General features: G+C 40.3%; 2 protein-coding genes across 3 annotated transcripts; both read left to right on the forward strand.

The window, feature by feature from the left end:
* The first annotated feature begins 1,922 nt into the window (after window positions 1-1,922).
* On the forward strand, window positions 1,923-7,743 carry LOC102299980 (25-hydroxyvitamin D-1 alpha hydroxylase, mitochondrial). The gene is made up of 9 exons (XM_005924805.3): window positions 1,923-2,301; window positions 2,845-3,035; window positions 3,322-3,512; window positions 4,075-4,275; window positions 4,986-5,149; window positions 5,240-5,406; window positions 5,508-5,589; window positions 5,690-5,887; window positions 6,566-7,743. The coding sequence occupies exons 1-9, from the start codon at window positions 2,074-2,076 to the stop codon at window positions 6,677-6,679; spliced, it is 1,536 nt and encodes a 511-aa protein (XP_005924867.1). The 5' UTR covers window positions 1,923-2,073; the 3' UTR covers window positions 6,680-7,743.
* Window positions 7,744-8,860: 1,117 nt separating this feature from the next.
* Window positions 8,861-15,567, forward strand: mcrs1 (microspherule protein 1). 2 transcript variants are annotated; one of them, XM_005924804.3, is made up of 14 exons: window positions 8,861-9,022; window positions 9,659-9,813; window positions 9,998-10,136; window positions 10,260-10,424; window positions 10,574-10,683; window positions 10,823-10,931; window positions 11,129-11,267; window positions 11,612-11,687; window positions 11,850-11,878; window positions 12,965-13,057; window positions 13,170-13,252; window positions 13,410-13,497; window positions 14,912-15,039; window positions 15,134-15,567. In XM_005924804.3, exons 2-14 carry the CDS (start codon window positions 9,659-9,661, stop codon window positions 15,218-15,220), a joined length of 1,401 nt encoding a protein of 466 aa, XP_005924866.1. In that variant the 5' UTR covers window positions 8,861-9,022; the 3' UTR covers window positions 15,221-15,567. The 2 variants fall into 2 exon arrangements, with proteins under 2 accessions (XP_005924866.1, XP_042077991.1); XM_042222057.1 differs by lacking the exons at window positions 8,861-9,022; window positions 9,659-9,813 and having other exon boundaries at window positions 10,006-10,135; window positions 10,258-10,424.
* Window positions 15,568-18,503: the final 2,936 nt, after the last annotated feature.

Below are 18,503 nucleotides of genomic sequence, written 5' to 3' on the forward strand. Positions count from 1 at the left end.
CATCTAAGTGCTTAAAGTCTGAATATCTTGCATGATGTCAGCAGGGGTTAAGTAACCCACCAGCAGGCTCACTGGACATGTGATGTTGCAGTGGCAAGGAAAAAAAATTCTCCTAATCACAGTTTTAATCAGCAAAAAACCCCACACTGTTTGCTCATGACAGAGTCCGATCATCTGAGGGTAACAGGCTTTTAACACTGCAATAACTCTAGTGAATACTTCTGCATGTATAACATTCATGTCTGTGTCACTCTGTGTTTCATTGCATGAAAACAAATGTAATATATCATTTCTGAAAGAAGCCTTTGTAGGCAGCAGAGTTAATTTTCTGGTACCAACCCATAATTCTTCCTCCCTTAGGCAGCACATATTTATATATTAAGGTTTGTAATGCTTGGCTGGCATATTATGAGCATAATGTATGATTTAAAAAGATTAAGTCCTGGGTTTGAGGGGAGTATGCAGCTTAAAGAGGGCTTTCTTTTTTATGATCAATAAGTTACCAACCACACACACACACACACACACACTACACAAAGCTGAGAGCACAACACCCACAAAGACTGGCACTGTAACTGCAGCAAAAGGGTTCTACAAAGTATTGACTCAGGGGCTGAATAATTATCACACATTTGGTTATTTATTTGTAAAAAATGTTTGGAATCATGATGATTTTCGTTCCACTTCTCACGTGTACACCACTTTGTGTTGGTCTTTCACTGTGGAATGTCCAATAAACATTGATTCATGTTTGTGGCTGTAATGTGACAAAATGTGGGAAAGTTCAAGGGGGCCGAATACTTTTGCAAGCCACTGTATTATTTGTAGACACAACGCAGGTTAACAGTTAAGTACCTTTTTATGCTTGAATGATTCATACATCAGTGTTAAGTGGCTTAAACAAAACTCGTGTTTCTTTGAAAATGGTCAGGTACAAGGACAGGACTGGAAATGAGTGAAAAAGCAGCCAGGGCCGAACCTTTGAAAGACCTTCAGAAACCCTGGAGAACTATTGCTAAAGAGCAGTTTAATGAGGGGTGTGTGGCACAAGGGTTTTTCACAGTACTATATAATATAGCACTTAGAAATGCTTTCTTCCTGTAGCTCCCTTGGTGTGAAATAACACACTTTGTGCATTTTTCCTGCACTGCAGTGCCAAAAACATGCATGCAAAACATGTTTGCAGGCTTGCCCTGTAAACATTCAACATGTTTGAATGTGCCATAGCGAATATGAAAAACGAAGAAAGCTGCATGAGCTGAGATATTGCACCCTCATCCAACCTTTGGGTGTGTTTCTGCCTGAAAATGCCGGTCATTCCTCTGCGTTTCTGTGAAAGTGGGTGATCTAAGATGGGAGCAAATGTCAAAGCAGATTCTGAGTACAGCCCCAGGGTTGTTACTTCACAGTCCGCACACATGGTGCTTTGGACAGCTTCCAGTATGAAATCAGGTCAGGATTTTCTGCTAGAAAACCCACCAAGTCAGCAAAAGAACTGGCCATAGCTGTATAAACAAAGCTTGGGCAGGACACAGACTAGCTCTACCTATTTTCTCCCTCAGTTTTATTACAGAAATTTGTCTAGTGTTTCTAAAGGTTTTTAGTTATTGGATCAACTGTCATATTTATTTAAGGCGAACCTAACCTTCAGCACTGTTATCACTGTTAAATAGACCTTATCCCCTTTCAGATAATTTGGATTTACCATAGCATTGGCCGTGGGTGGGCGATGGTGGTGGGGGACTATCGGAGACCAAAGTGCTTCTCGGGACTAGAACCTCAACAGTAACACAAGTATCTTGGGATTCCACGTGTGCCGCCGCTGGGATGGTCTGAGTTCAGCCTTCTGATTGGACACACCTTTTTCTTGGTACACGCCTTCCCCATTTTCATCCATGTGGGGCGGGACCTGAGCTGCCTTTGCACCCATGATTGGCCCAGACTAAGCAAATTTACAGCTTTTGCTCGCCTGGTTCGAGGAGCAGGTCATAAAGACAGTTATAAATAGGACGCTCAACCGGTAAAACAAAATGAGCGTCGACATCCGAGAGGCCCGCGTTCCGTCACCGCTCCATGATCTTAGTGAGAAGGATGTTGCAGCAAGCGCTCAGAGTATCCGGCCGGAGCTCATTCCCGCTGGTCAAATTGATGGAGAGGTGGACTGAGGGTGCAGCAGCCGGTTCGGAGGGCACCAAGATGCAGGGAGTGAAGACGCTGAACGAGATGCCCGGGCCGTCGGTCACCAGCTTCGCCTGGGACTTGTTTGCCAAACGCGGTCTGTCACGCCTGCATGAGTTACAGGTAAGAAGATAAACACGAAAAAAACAAAAAACCTGTATGAGATATTTACAATTATTGCACTTTTACTAAAAATATCCAAAGTGCACGTGTCGTCATTGTAGACTAAAAACGTGAGTGTATTATTCTGTGCAGGTGGTTCTTTTTACATAAAACAATGCAAGAACTTTGACTCCCCTCTCAATGTGACATTTATAAAATATCCTCTTAAATTATTTTTCGTCCCCTCAGCGAAGTTTCGCTGTCTCACAAAAGCACATCCAGTCTATACCTCCTGCTTCAAGCTGTCTCTCACTTCAGTTTAAAATCTCTGTATCTACTGAGAGCTTTGCACTTCACTCTAAGCTGAATGAACTGTCCTTTGTCAACGTGACAGATCGTGCCTATGTGAAGTGAATGCATCCTTAAAACAAATAACTAATAACTAGTGCATTAAAACGCCTGCAAGGCAAATACATCTCTGCAGTGAGCTCTAAACTGGAGGGAGGAGGGTGCCTCCAAAGGTGATGATTGAAGTGCCTTTACAACCTTTGTCTCATCTCTTAGCTGGAGGGAGTCCAGCGGTATGGACCTATGTGGAAGGCAAGCTTTGGTCCCATCCTGACAGTTCATGTGGCTGATCCATCGCTCATTGAGCAGATCCTGAGGCAGGAAGGCGAGCACCCAATGCGCTCCGATCTTTCCTCCTGGAAGGACTACAGGAAGCTGAGAGGTCATCACTATGGACTTTTGACAGCGTAAGCTTGCAGGAAAATCTTTCTGCTTTACTTCCTCCTCTTTTCCATTTTGTTTCTCATCAGATGATAAAGCTGAAGTAAATGTAATATTTGGCCATGCTCATTCAGTTCAAAGACTTTATACCACTCTTCTTTCAGCTTTCCTTCACTTACAGATAGAAAGAGCCACAACTTTAGCGTATGCAATCAGTATACAATGCAATACAGCAGTTAACTGAATTGTGTGCACAGCTGGAGCCACTGTATCAGTTTTTACATTAATGTGTGTGCGCGCGCGTGTGTCTAGTGAGGGGGAGGAGTGGCAGACAGTGAGGAGTCTCCTGGGGAAACACATGCTGCGGCCGAAGGCAGTGGAAGCTTATGATAAAACCCTGAACAGTGTCGTCAGTGATCTCATTGCCAAACTTCGCCTCAGCAGACATCCTCAGGGCCTCGTCACCGACATCGCCAGCGAGTTCTATCGCTTCGGCCTCGAGGGTAAGGTTTCATGCCGTCTTAAGCATCTTCACAGGATGTACCGTGCCACGTAAACGCTGTAATCAAATCCATCTGTATGCACAAATATTATGTCACATTGTTAACATTTTAAACACACATTCCTGTGCAGGCATGCCTTAATAACTCATGCTCATGTGCAGTTTACCATTCTGTCATCATTGTTATTGTACAGCTGGAGGGGAAAAAAGCATGTAACCATGTTTTGATGAGAAATGATGCATTGTTGATCTTACGCAATGATATAAATAGCTACACTGAAGCTCTTTTATAGTCACTTTTGCAGGAGTTAAATATAAATGCTGGATACTTGGAGCTGATGAAAGCTGCCAATATTTAAGTTTTCATTTTGCATGCAGACAGTATTATTTATTTAACTGTAACACCTTTAGTTAATAGGCATTTCTGATAAAGAGGCTAAAAACCTGGCAAATAAATGTCATGCATGGTCACCTCGGAAGCTTTCAGTAAAAAAAAAAAAAAAAAAGCCGCTAGTCATCGTTTCTTGCCTTCGTCATGAGCTTGGTTTTATTTGCTTTGGCAGGCATTTCTTCGGTCTTGTTCGAATCCAGAATTGGTTGCCTGGATCAGGTTGTTCCCGAAGACACGGAGCGTTTCATCCAATCTATCAACACCATGTTTGTGATGACGCTTCTTACCATGGCCATGCCCAGCTGGTTGCACCAGTTGTTCCCCAAACCCTGGAATATCTTTTGCCAGTGCTGGGACTACATGTTTGAGTTTGGTAAGCTATTTCTCACAGCACAACATTTTAAGCTTGGACAGAAAAATGTTTAGAGATGATTGTAGTGGTACTTTAAAATTAAAAGTGATAACAGAAACTACAAGCAGGCTGCAGTCTCCAAAAAAGCACTTGGTAAAATATTATATAAAATGCACAAGTAAAAACTAAATATAAGTCTCATACCACAGATGAGACTACAGGATATTATAAAGATGCTTCTGGCTGTACTCAAGCTGGAGATACGTTACACAAGCTGGCACTGCAATGTGGAACCAAGACAAACATGATGTTTCCACACTTGATGTTATTATTTTCCTTCTGCTCTCCTCTCTTGTCATTGGCTGCCGCCGGTTTCCACTTAGCCCTGGGTTGGCATCCCACGCTCTCTCACACAGTACATTAAGACTCACAGAAGATCTGAGACAGCAGACATGTTTTGACGTAATCGCACTGGTTCGAGCTAGATCGGCAAGAAGAAGATTAAAGTCTTTAACCTTCACGCACTTCAAGATCATCTGCGCTGAAACACGTGTAAATGTTAGTCATGAAATTGATACGTGGTTCTAGGGATTTTTTTTTTTTTTTTTTAAGAAGGGGAATTTGACCTCACTTTATTGAACCTGACACTGGAAAGTTAAAGACTTAACGCTCTGTGTCATCATCACCATCGAGGGATAAATGTGTCATGGCTTATCTCCATGTATCTGCAGCAAAAGGTCACATTGACCAGCGTCTGACTGCCGAAGCAGATAAGGTTGCCCGAGGAGAGAAAATAGAGGGCCGTTATCTCACCTACTTCCTGTCGCAGATGGGGCTGCCCATGAAGACAGTCTACAGCAACGTCACGGAGCTGCTCCTTGCAGGAGTTGACACAGTGAGAGTGGCTCCTTTGCCGTCTTCCTTTATCAGTTCTTGATTTTAGGCCAGCAAATGGTTAAAACCATCCGTCGCTCTGTTGTTTCAGATCTCCAGCACCATGTCCTGGTCTTTGTACGAGCTGTCCCGTCATCCAGATGTACAGGCCACTCTCCGGGCGGAGGTGTTGACTGTACTTGAAGGTCGAAAGATACCAGAGGCTGCCGATGTAGCTCAAATGCCTTTCCTGAAGGCCATAGTCAAAGAAGTGCTCAGGTATAACTCAAAAGGTTTCAGATATTTGAAGATGTTTTGAGATTTGAAATCAAATTTAGCTTACACTATTGTGTTTTGTTTTGTTTTCCTTATTTTTTTAGGTTATACCCTGTTATTCCTGCTAATGCAAGGGTCATTCCAGAAAGAGACATCCAGGTTGGAGGCTACCTCATCCCAAAAAATGTGAGTTCACCATCTGACTCTAGCCAGTATCAAGTTGTAATGCTTCAGTTTTTCCATTATAGTCAAAAACCTATCTGACCAAAATAAAATTCCCTTTCAGACTTTGATTACCCTGTGCCACTTTGCAACATCGCGGGATCCAGGAGTGTTTGCAAACCCAAATCATTTCAATCCCTATCGATGGCTGAACAAAGACCAGACTTATCACCCATATGCCTCTGTGCCCTTCGGTGTGGGAAAACGCAGCTGCATAGGTCGCCGTATTGCTGAGCTGGAGCTCTACCTTGCTCTTGCCAGGGTGAGTTACAGCAATTTTTGTCTTTTTCCTGTTTTTTTCTGTGTGTTTTTTTTTTTCTTTTTTCATTTGCAATTAAACTCCGACTAAAAACAAACAAACAAAAAAACCCTAAAAGCATTCTTAAAGAATATACAACCCCATTTACCCCCAAAATATTAGGAAACTGTAATAAAGACAACATGTCAAATATAGTATTGTAGTATTTCCAGTCCTTTCTGAAAACTTGTTACTTGCATCTGAATTTAAACTGAACATATTATATCACATATTTTAAAATTTTCACATTTGATATTGTGTCTTTGTACTATTTTAATTAATTATGGGGTAGAAAAGCCTTTCAAGTCTTTACTTTATTTTGTTTTTTACTTACATGTTACACTGCATCCCAACTTTTTTGGGGAAATTAGGTTGTACAGTGTATGTCAGCTTTTGGGAATGTATTTAACTAAGAAAAACACATTCTGTTACTTGGTGTTTGAACACAGTTTGTGTTGCAAGCAATTTACACAGCGTAGGATTTTGATAAATGTGTTAGAGGTTGTTCCCGCAAATCTTCTTACTCTATTATTTCTCTGAGTCATGTAAGGAATTGTAGATTTCAGGGTCACTACGCAGCACTTGATTGCTTTTCATTTCAGGCACCCTGCGCTTAATCTGCTCTGTTTCTGATTTCATTAGATCATTTCAGAGTTCGAGGTGAAGCCGAACACAGAGGGAGCTTCTGTGAAGCCCATGACACGGACACTTCTAGTTCCTGAAAATGTCATCAGCCTGCAGTTTATTGAACGGTGACCTAATCTCCTGGAACTGATCAGTTACGTGCCTGTGAGCGGCAACAAGCAGGACAGAACAAGCAGGCGCCGTTATCGCGGTGTTATATTTCAGAGCGGGCCTTCAGCCTTCATCCCAACTAACCAAAGCCCTTCTCACCTGCAGCCTGCAGGCAGACATGTGGAGAAGGACAGATGGATGAAGGGTAAGGGCTGATGAATTATTACAGAGGCATTATCAACTGGGAGAAGGGTAACGTCCAGTTTTATCAAAAGGTGCTCATTTGTGCAAAGGCCAGAGCCAAAGAAGGGATCTTCTGTCTGTCGCCTGTTCCGTCTGCTGTGCGGTACAATTCATGCAAACTTTGGGCAAAATCTGGGCCGGTGTGGAAAACGGATTGAGAAAGGAGGAGTGGGGAGAGAGTTGAAAGATAGACAGTAAGGAAATGAAATCTGACATTTGCCCTCGCTACTCGTCCTTCGATCTTTTTAGTCATTGCCACATTTCTTGAAATTAGTTTCCCTGAATTTGGTAACCGTCTCTTAAATCTGATTATGAACTGTGATCGTGCACGCTCGTAGATACGTGGTATCTGCAGTTTCCTGCGTGTCCTGATTGTGCAAATATTTCAAGAGTTTCTATGTACGTCCAGAACATCATGAGCCGCAGAGAGTCTTGCACACGGAAGAAAGAAAAATCTACAGAGGTGTCCGTAAACATGATTGTCAGTATGTTGATTGAACTGTGTTTTTAAAGGTGCTTTTATGGTGCAAAAACCTCTAGTGATGGGTTCCTTAAAAAAAGGCAGCTGCTAAGATTATGCTTGTGTATGAATATATAATGCCACAAAAATCCAAAAATAGGCCACTCTGTACTGTTTTAAAATTCTTCAATACTGTCTTTAGTTCACTGGCAAAGCTTATCTATTTTTTTATTTTATTTTTTTTATACATCTAAACTTGAAAGATATTACATCATTTTGTAAGTAATAAGCTTCACGATCTGAACTTTGTATTTATTCTAATTTATCGCATTTGGAAACTGTCACTGTAAATGTCAATAAACGGTTTCACGATGAATCTCTGCCTACTGTTTGCACCATGTGTTTCTTTATGTTTTCCTTTGTGTCTCGTTAAAGAAAATATCTCCCTCCATCATCATCATCCACAGCACCATCAGACTAGGGCTCAGGTCAACCAAGCATGTTTTACATGGACCACACGTTTTCTACAAATGTTTGCATAAAATAATGCTGGGTATCAAAGTTCCTGTGTGACATGACAGTGTAAACTGCTGTGCAGCTGCTGTGACTCAATAGCTTGGACCACATTGCTGCCAAGCACAACCTCAACCACTGTCATGTGTTTTATAGGTATGTGCATCAGTTATTACAGTTGTGGTCACAGGTTTACTCATCATGGGCATGAGCTGTTCTTTTTCCATAATTCCACCATAATCAAAAATGAATGGGGCTGTACATGTATATTTGAGCGTGCATGTATATTTTTGACCTTGTGGGTATTAGAGAGAATCCAAAATAAATCCAAACTTGTACACAGTGTTCTTGTTTTTAAACAACATGTACGATGATTCCACCCAGGAAAAAGAACAATTCAAAGAAATCATTGGCCCCAAATAACCATGACATTCAAGTGTGTTCTTGACCTCAAATCTATATTTTGCTATAGATAAATGGATATGGAAGAATCTGTGTGAATACTGTGATACAGTATCTGTTCTGCCAGGCCATGCAGATGAAATAAATGCTGCAACTTATACCCTGTAGTGGGTACATTTGCAAAAGTGCCAGAAATACCATAAAACTCTTCTGGAAACGTTTTAAAGTGTCTGCTGGGAAAAGGACCAATGAGGCGTGATGTATTACAATATTAACACTGCTGGGCTGGTCACTACATTTACCTGGTGGACAAGATGTTTTTTCATGAAGCTGCATAATTACATTCAAATGTGGATTTTATTCACTTTTACACATATGGGGATTCACTTTGCCGGTTACATCTATAATAGAGAAGAAGTTTAAAAAAAAGTTACGTTTCAAATACTTACGACGTGCATTGTTCTGACAGATGAATATTCAGAGGAAGGCACTGTAATACAATATGTTAAAGATAACGGAGGCCACTGTTACTTTAGCCCGGATGGCGGCGGTGTTGCGAACAGCGGGTGAGCTAGACAGGAAGAAAACAACTGTCTAGCCAAACTGCTATTGCTACCGAGGCAAGCGTCAAGTAAGCGAGTTAGCCATGTAGCCGAAGCAACGAGGGATTTACCAAGAGAAATACTGGACTATAATAACTTAATCTTTTCCTTTAAAGACACAACGAAGGGGGACAGTGTGGGAAGGTGAGTGGCAAAACAGCGTAACTTGTTACTTTAACTCGTTAATAATCAAAGCTAGCAGTTAGCTTAGCTAATGTTAGCTAGCCAACACAAACCAACGGTCATTTAAATCAAATTACGCTTGTTAGCTAAACAGACCTTAGTGTGTTGCTTTCTGAGAGAGAGGTTTGTTATATATATCAAATTGTTATTTAATATAGCGTTCTGAAGGCAGCAATAGATGGCATTTGTTTACATGTCAACAAAGGCCCCTCAAAGCTAGCTAACTTGTTAGTCGTTAATTCCCCTGACTCCTATAAGCAACAACAAAAACAGCAATAATAATATTAGTCAGTTTTATACACAATTGTGAATTTAAACTATTAATAAAACATTTATCCTGTAATCTGTGTGCCCGGAATAACTTTCGGTTTACGTCTGGAGTTATACTTTTATTGTTATTCCAGTGTTAATAAAATGCTTAATATCATGGCGTTTGAATTTTGTGAAAACCTACCAGAGGAACCCGCAGTTCATCGCAAATGTAAAGAAACCTTTACAGACAACAGCATATTTAAAGTTTAGCGACTCTGTGAAACAAAGTGTTGCTGAGAAACGTTTTAACTCTTTCTTGCTTTGTTTCCTGACGCATTTGAACAGATGCAGGCTGGTGACCCTGTGGTTGGCACCTCGATGGGAGTAGGTGGTGCTCAGAGTCGGTCAGAGGATGAAGAGTCACTTGGAGTGAAAGACCTGAAAAGGACAGCAACACAAGCATTTGGCAGTGGTGTTCCCAAACGCAGAAGTTCATCCAGGTTTGATATCTACTAATGTATATTTCATTATTTCAGTCAGGGTGGTATTCCAGCATAATTAGCAGGAAGAAATGAACCTTCGTTTTCTATGCTGATGGTGTTTCAGTACTGTGCTTTGTTTTGTTTTTCCCCTGGTTAATCTTTAAAATTTTAAAGAACTACTTTATTATCACAATTTCTTTAGGTCAATAAAGCGAAAAAAGTTTGACGATGAACTAGTGGAAAGCAGTCTTGTGAAGTCATCCAGTAGAGTCAAAGGTCCACCCGTAATGGAGCCTGTGCGCTGTTCGGGGAGTGAGCCTTCCTCAAGTGAGAAAAAAAAGGTAAATAATACCAACAAATCCACAGATTATTGAGTGAATTCACATTAAAGATGATAAATATGCACATTTTTTACGATTCTCTCTCTTTTCTTATCCCCCCCCCCCTTAATAATGCTTTTTCAGGTAACAAAATCAGGAGCAACTCTTACACCATCTCTGACAATGGTACTAAACCCTGCACCTTTAACCAAAAGAGTTAAGAAAAGCAAGCAGCCTTTACATATTACTAAAGACTTGGGCCGATGGAAACCCACAGATGATCTGCTGCTTATAAATGCAGTGTTGCAGGTGAGCTACCAAAAAGAAGATTATTGTCAAAAAGGTTGTCCTGAATTAGCTCAAAGGAGCTGCTTTGTTTAATGGCTTTGATTGTCAGTGTATGATCTAATGTGTATTGATTCATGGTATCTTGTGTGGTATTCTGTGTTTGTCTGTAGACCACTGACTTAACTTCTGTTCATCTGGGGGTCAAGTTCAGCTGTCGTTTCACTTTGCGTGAAATTAAAGAGCGGTGGTACGCTTTGCTCTACGATCCCGTCATCTCAAAGTAAGACGCCTAGCATCTGTTGTTGACTCTGACTGAGTTTTTGCAGTCTCCCAGTCCTGTATATCTCCATATGCTTTATTACACTTGTGTGTTTGAGTCATCTTTTAAGCACATTCTTGGTTTTGTGTGTCTTATTTAGGCTGGCATGGCAGGCCATGCGGCAGCTTCATCCAGAAGCAATTGCAGCAATCCAAAGCAAAGCTCTCTTCAGTCAGGCTGAGGAGGCACTGCTGGCCAAGATTGGTTCAGTAAGTTATATTGAGTGGGCTATCATGTATATTCTATTATAAGTGCTCCACAGGGAAAATGCATTCCCAGTTAAGGTTACTTTTTAATGGCTCATAATTGTGAGATTTCACCTGGATTGGAATGAAACACATTATTACTGTACATATTGGACTGTTGTATTCACACACAGTGTTGTGCTATGTTTCTCTCTAAACAGACCAGTCAGCCTAAACTGGACGTGTTTCAGGAGCTTTTAAGTAAGCACCCTAATGTCTTTCACCCGTCTCGCAGTCCCAAGAGCCTACTGGTACACTGGCAGCTGCTCAAGCAGTACTACCTACTGGACGACCAGAGTGGTGAGTTCAGTTTCCCGGAGGATCCATTCAAATTCCTGTTGACAGTTTGAGTATTGAGCAGCTGGAAAACCATACAAGTATAACTCATGTCAACATCGGATGCATTGATCATCTTTGTGGCTTTGTGAGATTTGCAATGTAAACATTTTAATAGAGGAGAGGAGGTTGTTTGGACATAAGATAGCAAGCAGTTACTCCAACAGTGTTTTGAAAGATGAATGTTATAATTTCCTCCCAATAAAACTACTGAGAATTAACTTGACATACCTGGTTGTTCTCTAAAATATGTACGAAAGAAAAAAAAAAACTGTTAAAAACATCTTACCTGTGACTATGTTTTGCAGTACAGCCCCTCCCGAAAGGTGACCAAGTTCTCAACTTCTCTGACGCCGAGCAGATGGTTGATGATGTAAAATTAAAGTAAGTCAGACATTCACTTCAGCGTTCAGCAAATTTTTACTGCTTGTAACATTTCCGGTCACGCTAAAGGACATTACATGCTATATTTTCCAAATTTTTAAAAAGCATTGCATTTCCATGACTTCAGGGCACCTATAAGTTGTTCTGTTGCTTTTCACACAGGGACAGCAGAGATGAAGTGTTGGAACATGGTAAGTAATTTGCTTACGACGTAGATTCAGTTAATCTTGCACATCACACATCATCTTTATTCACATTAAAAGAAGAAGAGACAGGAGAGGTCACAGTGGATTACTGTGATTTAGGAAATAGTGGATTTTCTAATGTTCTTCTGGGTTCAAAGTGGTCCATATGTCAGTTTGTCCATGAGATGATACTGAACAGTATACTGACCCTGATGCACCCATTGAAGTGTGAGTGTGTCTATGATAGTTGGAAAGGACTGAAAAGCATGAGACAGCACTGTAAATGGGTGTATTTGGGTTGTAATGAAAAGTGCATTGAGTGTTCACTTCAGAAAGAAATGTACTATAAAAGCACCGGTCCATTTACAATTTACCAACCCATTTAATCTGTGAATGTCAAAAGAAGCTCAGATCACTTATTATCAATGTGAGCTGAAGTCAAATTCCAGATCAGATGCGTTTTGTTCCAGTAGTTCTTTATTGCAGATAATTTGTTTTTCCTTGTTAATTACCTGGAATTAAAATGTCTTAATGTATCCATCTGTAGATGACATGGACGTAAACCTCTGGTTATATTAATATTTACATGAACGTCCTTTCTCCTGAAACCTGTTAAACCTAAGCAGGTTTAGCAAACACTGATGTCTGATTTGGCAACCAAAGGTTGTGAACAACAATGTCATTGTTAAAGAGCTAGACTAAATATTTATTCAGCTGTAAATTAAGAACAGAGATGGCAATATAGATCAAACTGATAAGACAGATAGGTAATGTGCAGAGGAAAAAAACAGCATCATGTAATTAATTAATCTAAACACACTGCAGAGTTTGAATGGTGTAACTTAAATGCTCTTAAAACTAGATCAATAAAGACTCTGGTTCAAAGCTGCGTCATTACTATGAGTAGGCATTGGATAAGAAACTGATGTCTAAAAGGAATTCTGCTGTTGACATCTGTTTGTTTTAATGTCCTCTGTATGGATGGGGAAGTTCACACTGCTGCGTCAGGAGTTGAGTTTAAGTTCACAGTGACTCACTGGAAACTGACTCAGAGTAATCTCAGTTGCTCACCACACTTTTTTTTTCTTTCAGAGCTGATGATTTCAGACCGTCACCAGAAAAGAGAAATCAGACAGCTGGAGCAGGAGTTGCCTCGTTGGCAGGTTCTTGTGGACAGTATCACAGGTTACTTAAGCTTTCATAAAGTGCAAATGAAAGCCTTTATATTTGTTTATGTTCTGAGGAATGCAGAACTTATTTGTGTGCATATGTTTTTATTTTGTTTTCGGGGTTTCAGGGATGAGCATGCCTGACTTTGACAACCAGACGCTTGCAGCATTACGTGGAAGAATGGTACGCTACCTTATGAGATCAAGAGAGGTAAGTAATCTTTCAATAATAGAAACAAGGGCTAAAGAGAAAATATGCTTAAGGAAGATGTTTGTTAGAAAATGTCAAGTAACTGTAAAAGAAAATCTTTTTTTTCTTTTTGTTGGAGTATGATACATTTTTTTTTGTTTAACCCGTATTCACACAGATTACATTAGGCAGAGCAACCAAGGACAAACAGATCGATGTAGATCTGTCGCTAGAGGGGCCTGCTTGGAAAATCTCAAGAAAACAAGGTAACTTAGCATTTTCTTGAACAACACCATGTCGTTTCATCATTTTCTTTCTTTTTTTTCCTAAGTCCAGTCACGCACACACATCACTGTTAGTCCCTTCATTTGGATTTTGGCCAAACGCATGCATAAAGAAAGCATGACAAGTATAGCTTGTCTTCATGACTTATCCAGTAACCATTTAGAGACTCTGAAATCGCACCATTCCTTCTTGTTTGAAGTTGCCATGGACAGATTAATAGATAAGGTCAGGCAGGATTCTCCATGGATTATGATGTTTACAGATAACACTGTGATCTGTAGTGGGAGCAGTTGGAAGAGAGCCTGAAAAGGTAGAGGAGAAAAGCAGAATGAAAGTCGGTAGAAACAAAACAGAAAATGTGTGTAAATGACAGGGAGAGAGTTGGAAAGGTGAAGATGCAACGAGTAGAGAGTGCGAAAGTAGATGAGTATAAATACCTGAGGTCAACCATCCAAAGCAACAGACAGTGCAGAAGAGAGTGCAGGCAGAGTGGAATGGGTAGAAACTAGTATCAGGTTATTTGTGACAGATGGATGGCAGCAAGAGTGCAAGGGAAGATTTACATCATGGTACTGAGACCTGTTGGGATGTATGGTAACAGGAGGTCAGTTTGGAGGTGGCAGAGTTGAAGATGTTAAGATTGTTATTCGGCGTGACCATGCTGCTGCTCGGTTCCTCACAGGCACCTGAAAAAGACATCAGGTCTCACCTGTTTTAGCTGCTTGGCAGTAAGGTTCAGGATCGATTTCAGATCATCTTGTTTGCCTACAAAAGCCATAGTGATTTGACTCACTCATTAAATCTCTGACCTCTTACACCCCCGATCAGCTTCCAGGTCATTCTTGTCTGCTGATCCGATGCTTCTGACTGTCCCTTGCTCTGGAGTTAAACTCAGAGGAGACTGTTCTCTGTGCTTCTCTGTGCTGTGGAACAGCATTTCTCTCACAGTCAAATCTGCTCCCTTCCCTCTGTCTGATTGCTCATTGTGTCTCCTGTGCTTTTTACAGCCATGATTATTGATGTTTCTCACCCACATGTATCTATTTATTGGACATGGACATGTGCAGAGGAAGGATTATAGATGTATTGGTCAAAGGATATTGAATATGGAGCTGCCAGGTAGAAGGAAAAGAGGAGGAGCACAAAAGATTCAAGGATTTAATGAACTAGGACATGCAGAGGGTTCGTGTGACAGAGAAGGATGTTAGGGAACGGGTGAGATGGAAGCAGATAATATGCTTCTGTGACCCTTAAAGGGAGCAGCTGAAAACAGAAGAAGAAGAACTGAATCATTCTTTTGACAAATGGAAGCATCAGTTTGTCTGGTTAAATTTTAGTGTTTCAGCTTGCAGAGGTCGATCAGATGTACTTGATGTTTACTGTTTGTTTTGCCAGGAATTATTAAGTTGAAGAACAACGGAGACTTCTTCATTGCCAATGAGGGCAGGCGGCCTATTTACATAGATGGCAGACCGGTCCTGTCAGGCAACAAGTGGAAATTAAATAATAACTCAGTGGTGGAGGTAATGTCAGAATCTTAACCAAGTTGTTTATTATTCATATTAAACGGCTGTTTAATCTTTTATTCTTGCTTAAATAACCTGTCTGTTTCTTCAGATTGCAGGTCTTCGCTTCGTGTTTCTTATTAATCTGGATCTCATCTCTCTAATAAAAGCTGAAGCGGCCAAGATGACACAACAGTGATCGTCAGCCTTGCAGCTGCAGAATCGGCCTATGGCAGCAGAGCATGTCATATCAGGCAGTCTGCTCAACACTGGTTACAGGTGCTCTTGTGAGGCATTGTAGTGCTTCGAGGGGATAGGACTGACAATGGCCTTCTCACCCCTCAGCCTGAAATGTGATTTTCACACAGGCTTCAGCTAAATCCTGGAGCACGACAGCAACAGGTTTTTACTTGGTGTGTGGATATTTTATGTTGTATGTAATGTAGACATTCTCACAGAGCCTCGCTTTTTCCAGCTTTTCACAATATTGTATTTAAATTCTGTAGTAAAACTTTTTCAAATTAATAAACTTGTATACACAACGAATGTCTGGCTGTTTGAATATTAAATTTTGCATGTTCCCAAAAAAGAAAAAAACAGTTTTGGACGAAACAAACTTGCAAAGAAATCTGTTTGTAAATAAGAAGTTAATAGAAAAACAGCTGAAAACACTGAATATTGACTTTACACAAGATGACTCGAGGTATAAGTCCACTATATCTTTTGACTGAGACTCTTTATATGCTTATTTAGCATGCATGCATGCATGATGAAGCATACTGACGGAAAATGAACTCCCTGTTTAACTTAGACACTTTAAGTGCTGAACACCACTTAAAGTGTCTGAGAGCACCAGTGATCGCTAGTTCCACTTTTCAAATTAAAAAGGTAATGCATGTGAGCAAAACTGAGTGTATTACATTGTTCCTCTTGGGCTGAGTGCCTTTAACTTAAGTTTAATCAGTTTTATTCCATCATCTCAACAGTAAGAAAGATTTTACTAAACTATAACAGTGAGGTCAATGCACGGATTGGGAGAATTTGAGGGGAAAATTATTTATGGTCTTTGCTTTTCCTGTGTGATGTTAGTCTGCAACAGCTTTATTTGTTGTATAAGAGGCGCCCTGCAGGCCTTTGCCCTGTTCTTCTGTTTAACTAAGCTTAATATGCCTTAATTAGGCTAAAATATTGTTTGCTCACAAAACTAATTTCATTCTCTATTATTAATTTATTAATCCTAGAGGAAGTTATCTTGCCTAACATTCAGTTACTGTAGGATGGAGTAGAGTCATTAACTTTTACATTAAACTTTATTTTCACCATAGAGCTTTGTTGAATGACAACGAGTAATGAGGCATGAATAGTCAATGGTCTTCCCAAAATACATACCAAGTGCATTTAAAGGACTGACAAAATAACACATTTCATTAAACTGACAGCATGTCAGTGCAGATTTAACCATCCTGCTCTGATTTGTTCGAGATGAATTTTAAAGAACCAGAAAATCCAGATTCCTCTCAAGTGTCACCCTTTTTGTTACCGAGGAGTACATTTGACCAGTAGATGGCACTAGAAAGCCAACCAGTTAACAAAACAACAGGATCACTATTCTAGGTGTTATTATGCACATATGTGACAGAATTTTCCTACAGAGACATAAAAACACTTACACACTCTTCCCACCTCTTTCACTGCTCAGAGAATAAATTCTATAAGCTGTTGAAAATCTATATGAACTCCACAGCAATAAGAACATAATCCATTCAATTTTTTCACCTGAACTGAACCCTACAGGGATCTTTACAACTCTTGTAAATTAGTACATTCCACCGAATTGCAACAACCTACACACCACTGGCAGACTGTTAGTATTACATAAGTAACTCTTAAATATTTATATAAGGTGTGTGTAAAGTTTGAATGTAACCTGGTGGCTCTCTTTCCATGTGGAATCTGTCATTAACCAGGTTTTGTCTGTGAAATGTTAAAATACACAACATGAGTACCTGTTTCACGGGCTACCTAGCAACAACATGAAGAAACAAAAGAAAAGGCAATGTATCACTACTTGGATACGAAAATATATATTTTGATTTACAAGAAGACTATGTGTGCAAATGTAAATGGCCTGTATTTGTAATGCGCTTTACTTTGTCCCTATTGACCCCAAAGCGCTTTACACTACATTCAGTCATCCACCCAATCACACACACATTCACAAATGTACCAGGAGATTGCCAAAATAAAGATAGGGCAGTCCACTAAATCTGCTGTTGACATAGCAACCCTGTCCTCAGACCAGTTTTGACTGGATTACTCAAACATGGCAAAGCTCACATATTGGCCAAGTTTAAACAAAGGAAAGGGGCAACACTCTGACACATCAAACACAAGAGTGGACCAATGTGGGCACACTGCTAAGTTCTTCCAAAATGTGAGTCACTGCAGGGTTTTCCATTTGCATGTGTAAAGGAAAGTGAAACTGCGGGCGTGACCTCAAAATGAAACTGAAAAGATGGGATTAAAAGAGAAAACAGGTTGCCATGCCATCATAAAAAAGGCATTTTGTCTTCATTTTGCAGTTTCATTCACCTCTTCCTGCTGAGATGCACAGAATAAAAACATTTCTGAGTTCAATTCCATTTCCATTGCACGTGCTCCCTGTGTTTGTGTGGGTTCCCTCCAGGTACTCTGGCTTCCTCCCACCATCCAAAGACATGCAGTTTGTGGGGATAGGTTAACTGATTAATCCAAATTGCCCAATGGTTGTCTGTCTCTGTGTGTCAGGGCGTATCTCGCCCTGAAAAGGATAAGTGGAAGCGAATGGATAAGGATCTATGTGCCTGGGAGCAATAATGCTCAATCATAATAATATCTGCACTAATTTGAGAAGGTATTGTAACCGTGTTGCCAACCTGTCAGAGCTATCACAACCTCTACAAATATGAATGCAGATGGATAAATGTCATGCTACTGGTCCAAATTTTGGGATTCACTTCAAATTCCTTGCATTTGAAAAGAAAGTACAAGGTCTTTTGTGCCCTCTTCCTCCCCTCACCCCTGTCCCTGTGCCCGCTTCTATTAAACGTTTGTTCCTGTTAAAAAGGAGTTTTTCCTTTCCACTGTCCAGTGGCGTGTCTAGAAAATTTTTGTTGGGGGGGCCAGGTAGGGGCACAGATTTGGAGAAGGGTGGCAGATGTAATTGGCGTATAATTGTTTAAAAAAAATTCTACCAACCGTTAACCATAATTCAATAACCCTATAAACCTAATAACCGAATGCGCTTTTAACTCTTATTAGAATGAGATTTTAACCACTACGGTGCAAAGTTTTTAGATACTGCGTTGATAAAGTACAAGAGATACAATCAGTGCTTTGTCAATGTTTACTCAGCATTCAAGGACAGCAATATTTGCATAGTATTTTTACTGACATGTAGTGCACATATGTTTTGGGCAAAAACATTTTTGAATATTAAAATA

This window comes from Haplochromis burtoni, unplaced genomic scaffold, assembly GCF_018398535.1.
Source record: "Haplochromis burtoni strain Fernald_Lab_line unplaced genomic scaffold, NCSU_Asbu1 Contig_79, whole genome shotgun sequence".
NCBI classification, from domain to species: domain Eukaryota; kingdom Metazoa; phylum Chordata; class Actinopteri; order Cichliformes; family Cichlidae; genus Haplochromis; species Haplochromis burtoni.

What these genes read in the sequence shown, in the direction of transcription:
- mcrs1 (XM_005924804.3), top strand. Translation starts at nt 9,659, where the DNA reads ATGCAGGCTGGTGACCCTGTGGTTGGCACCTCGATGGGAGTAGGTGGT. An exon ending in AAACGCAGAAGTTCATCCAG is followed by an intron (nt 9,814 to 9,997) that starts GTTTGATATCTA and finishes CAATTTCTTTAG; the next exon opens with GTCAATAAAGCGAAAAAAGT. An exon ending in ATAATAACTCAGTGGTGGAG is followed by an intron (nt 15,040 to 15,133) that starts GTAATGTCAGAA and finishes CTGTTTCTTCAG; the next exon opens with ATTGCAGGTCTTCGCTTCGT.
- LOC102299980 (XM_005924805.3), top strand. Translation starts at nt 2,074, where the DNA reads ATGATCTTAGTGAGAAGGATGTTGCAGCAAGCGCTCAGAGTATCCGGC. An exon ending in CACGCCTGCATGAGTTACAG is followed by an intron (nt 2,302 to 2,844) that starts GTAAGAAGATAA and finishes CTCATCTCTTAG; the next exon opens with CTGGAGGGAGTCCAGCGGTA. An exon ending in GCTACCTCATCCCAAAAAAT is followed by an intron (nt 5,590 to 5,689) that starts GTGAGTTCACCA and finishes ATTCCCTTTCAG; the next exon opens with ACTTTGATTACCCTGTGCCA.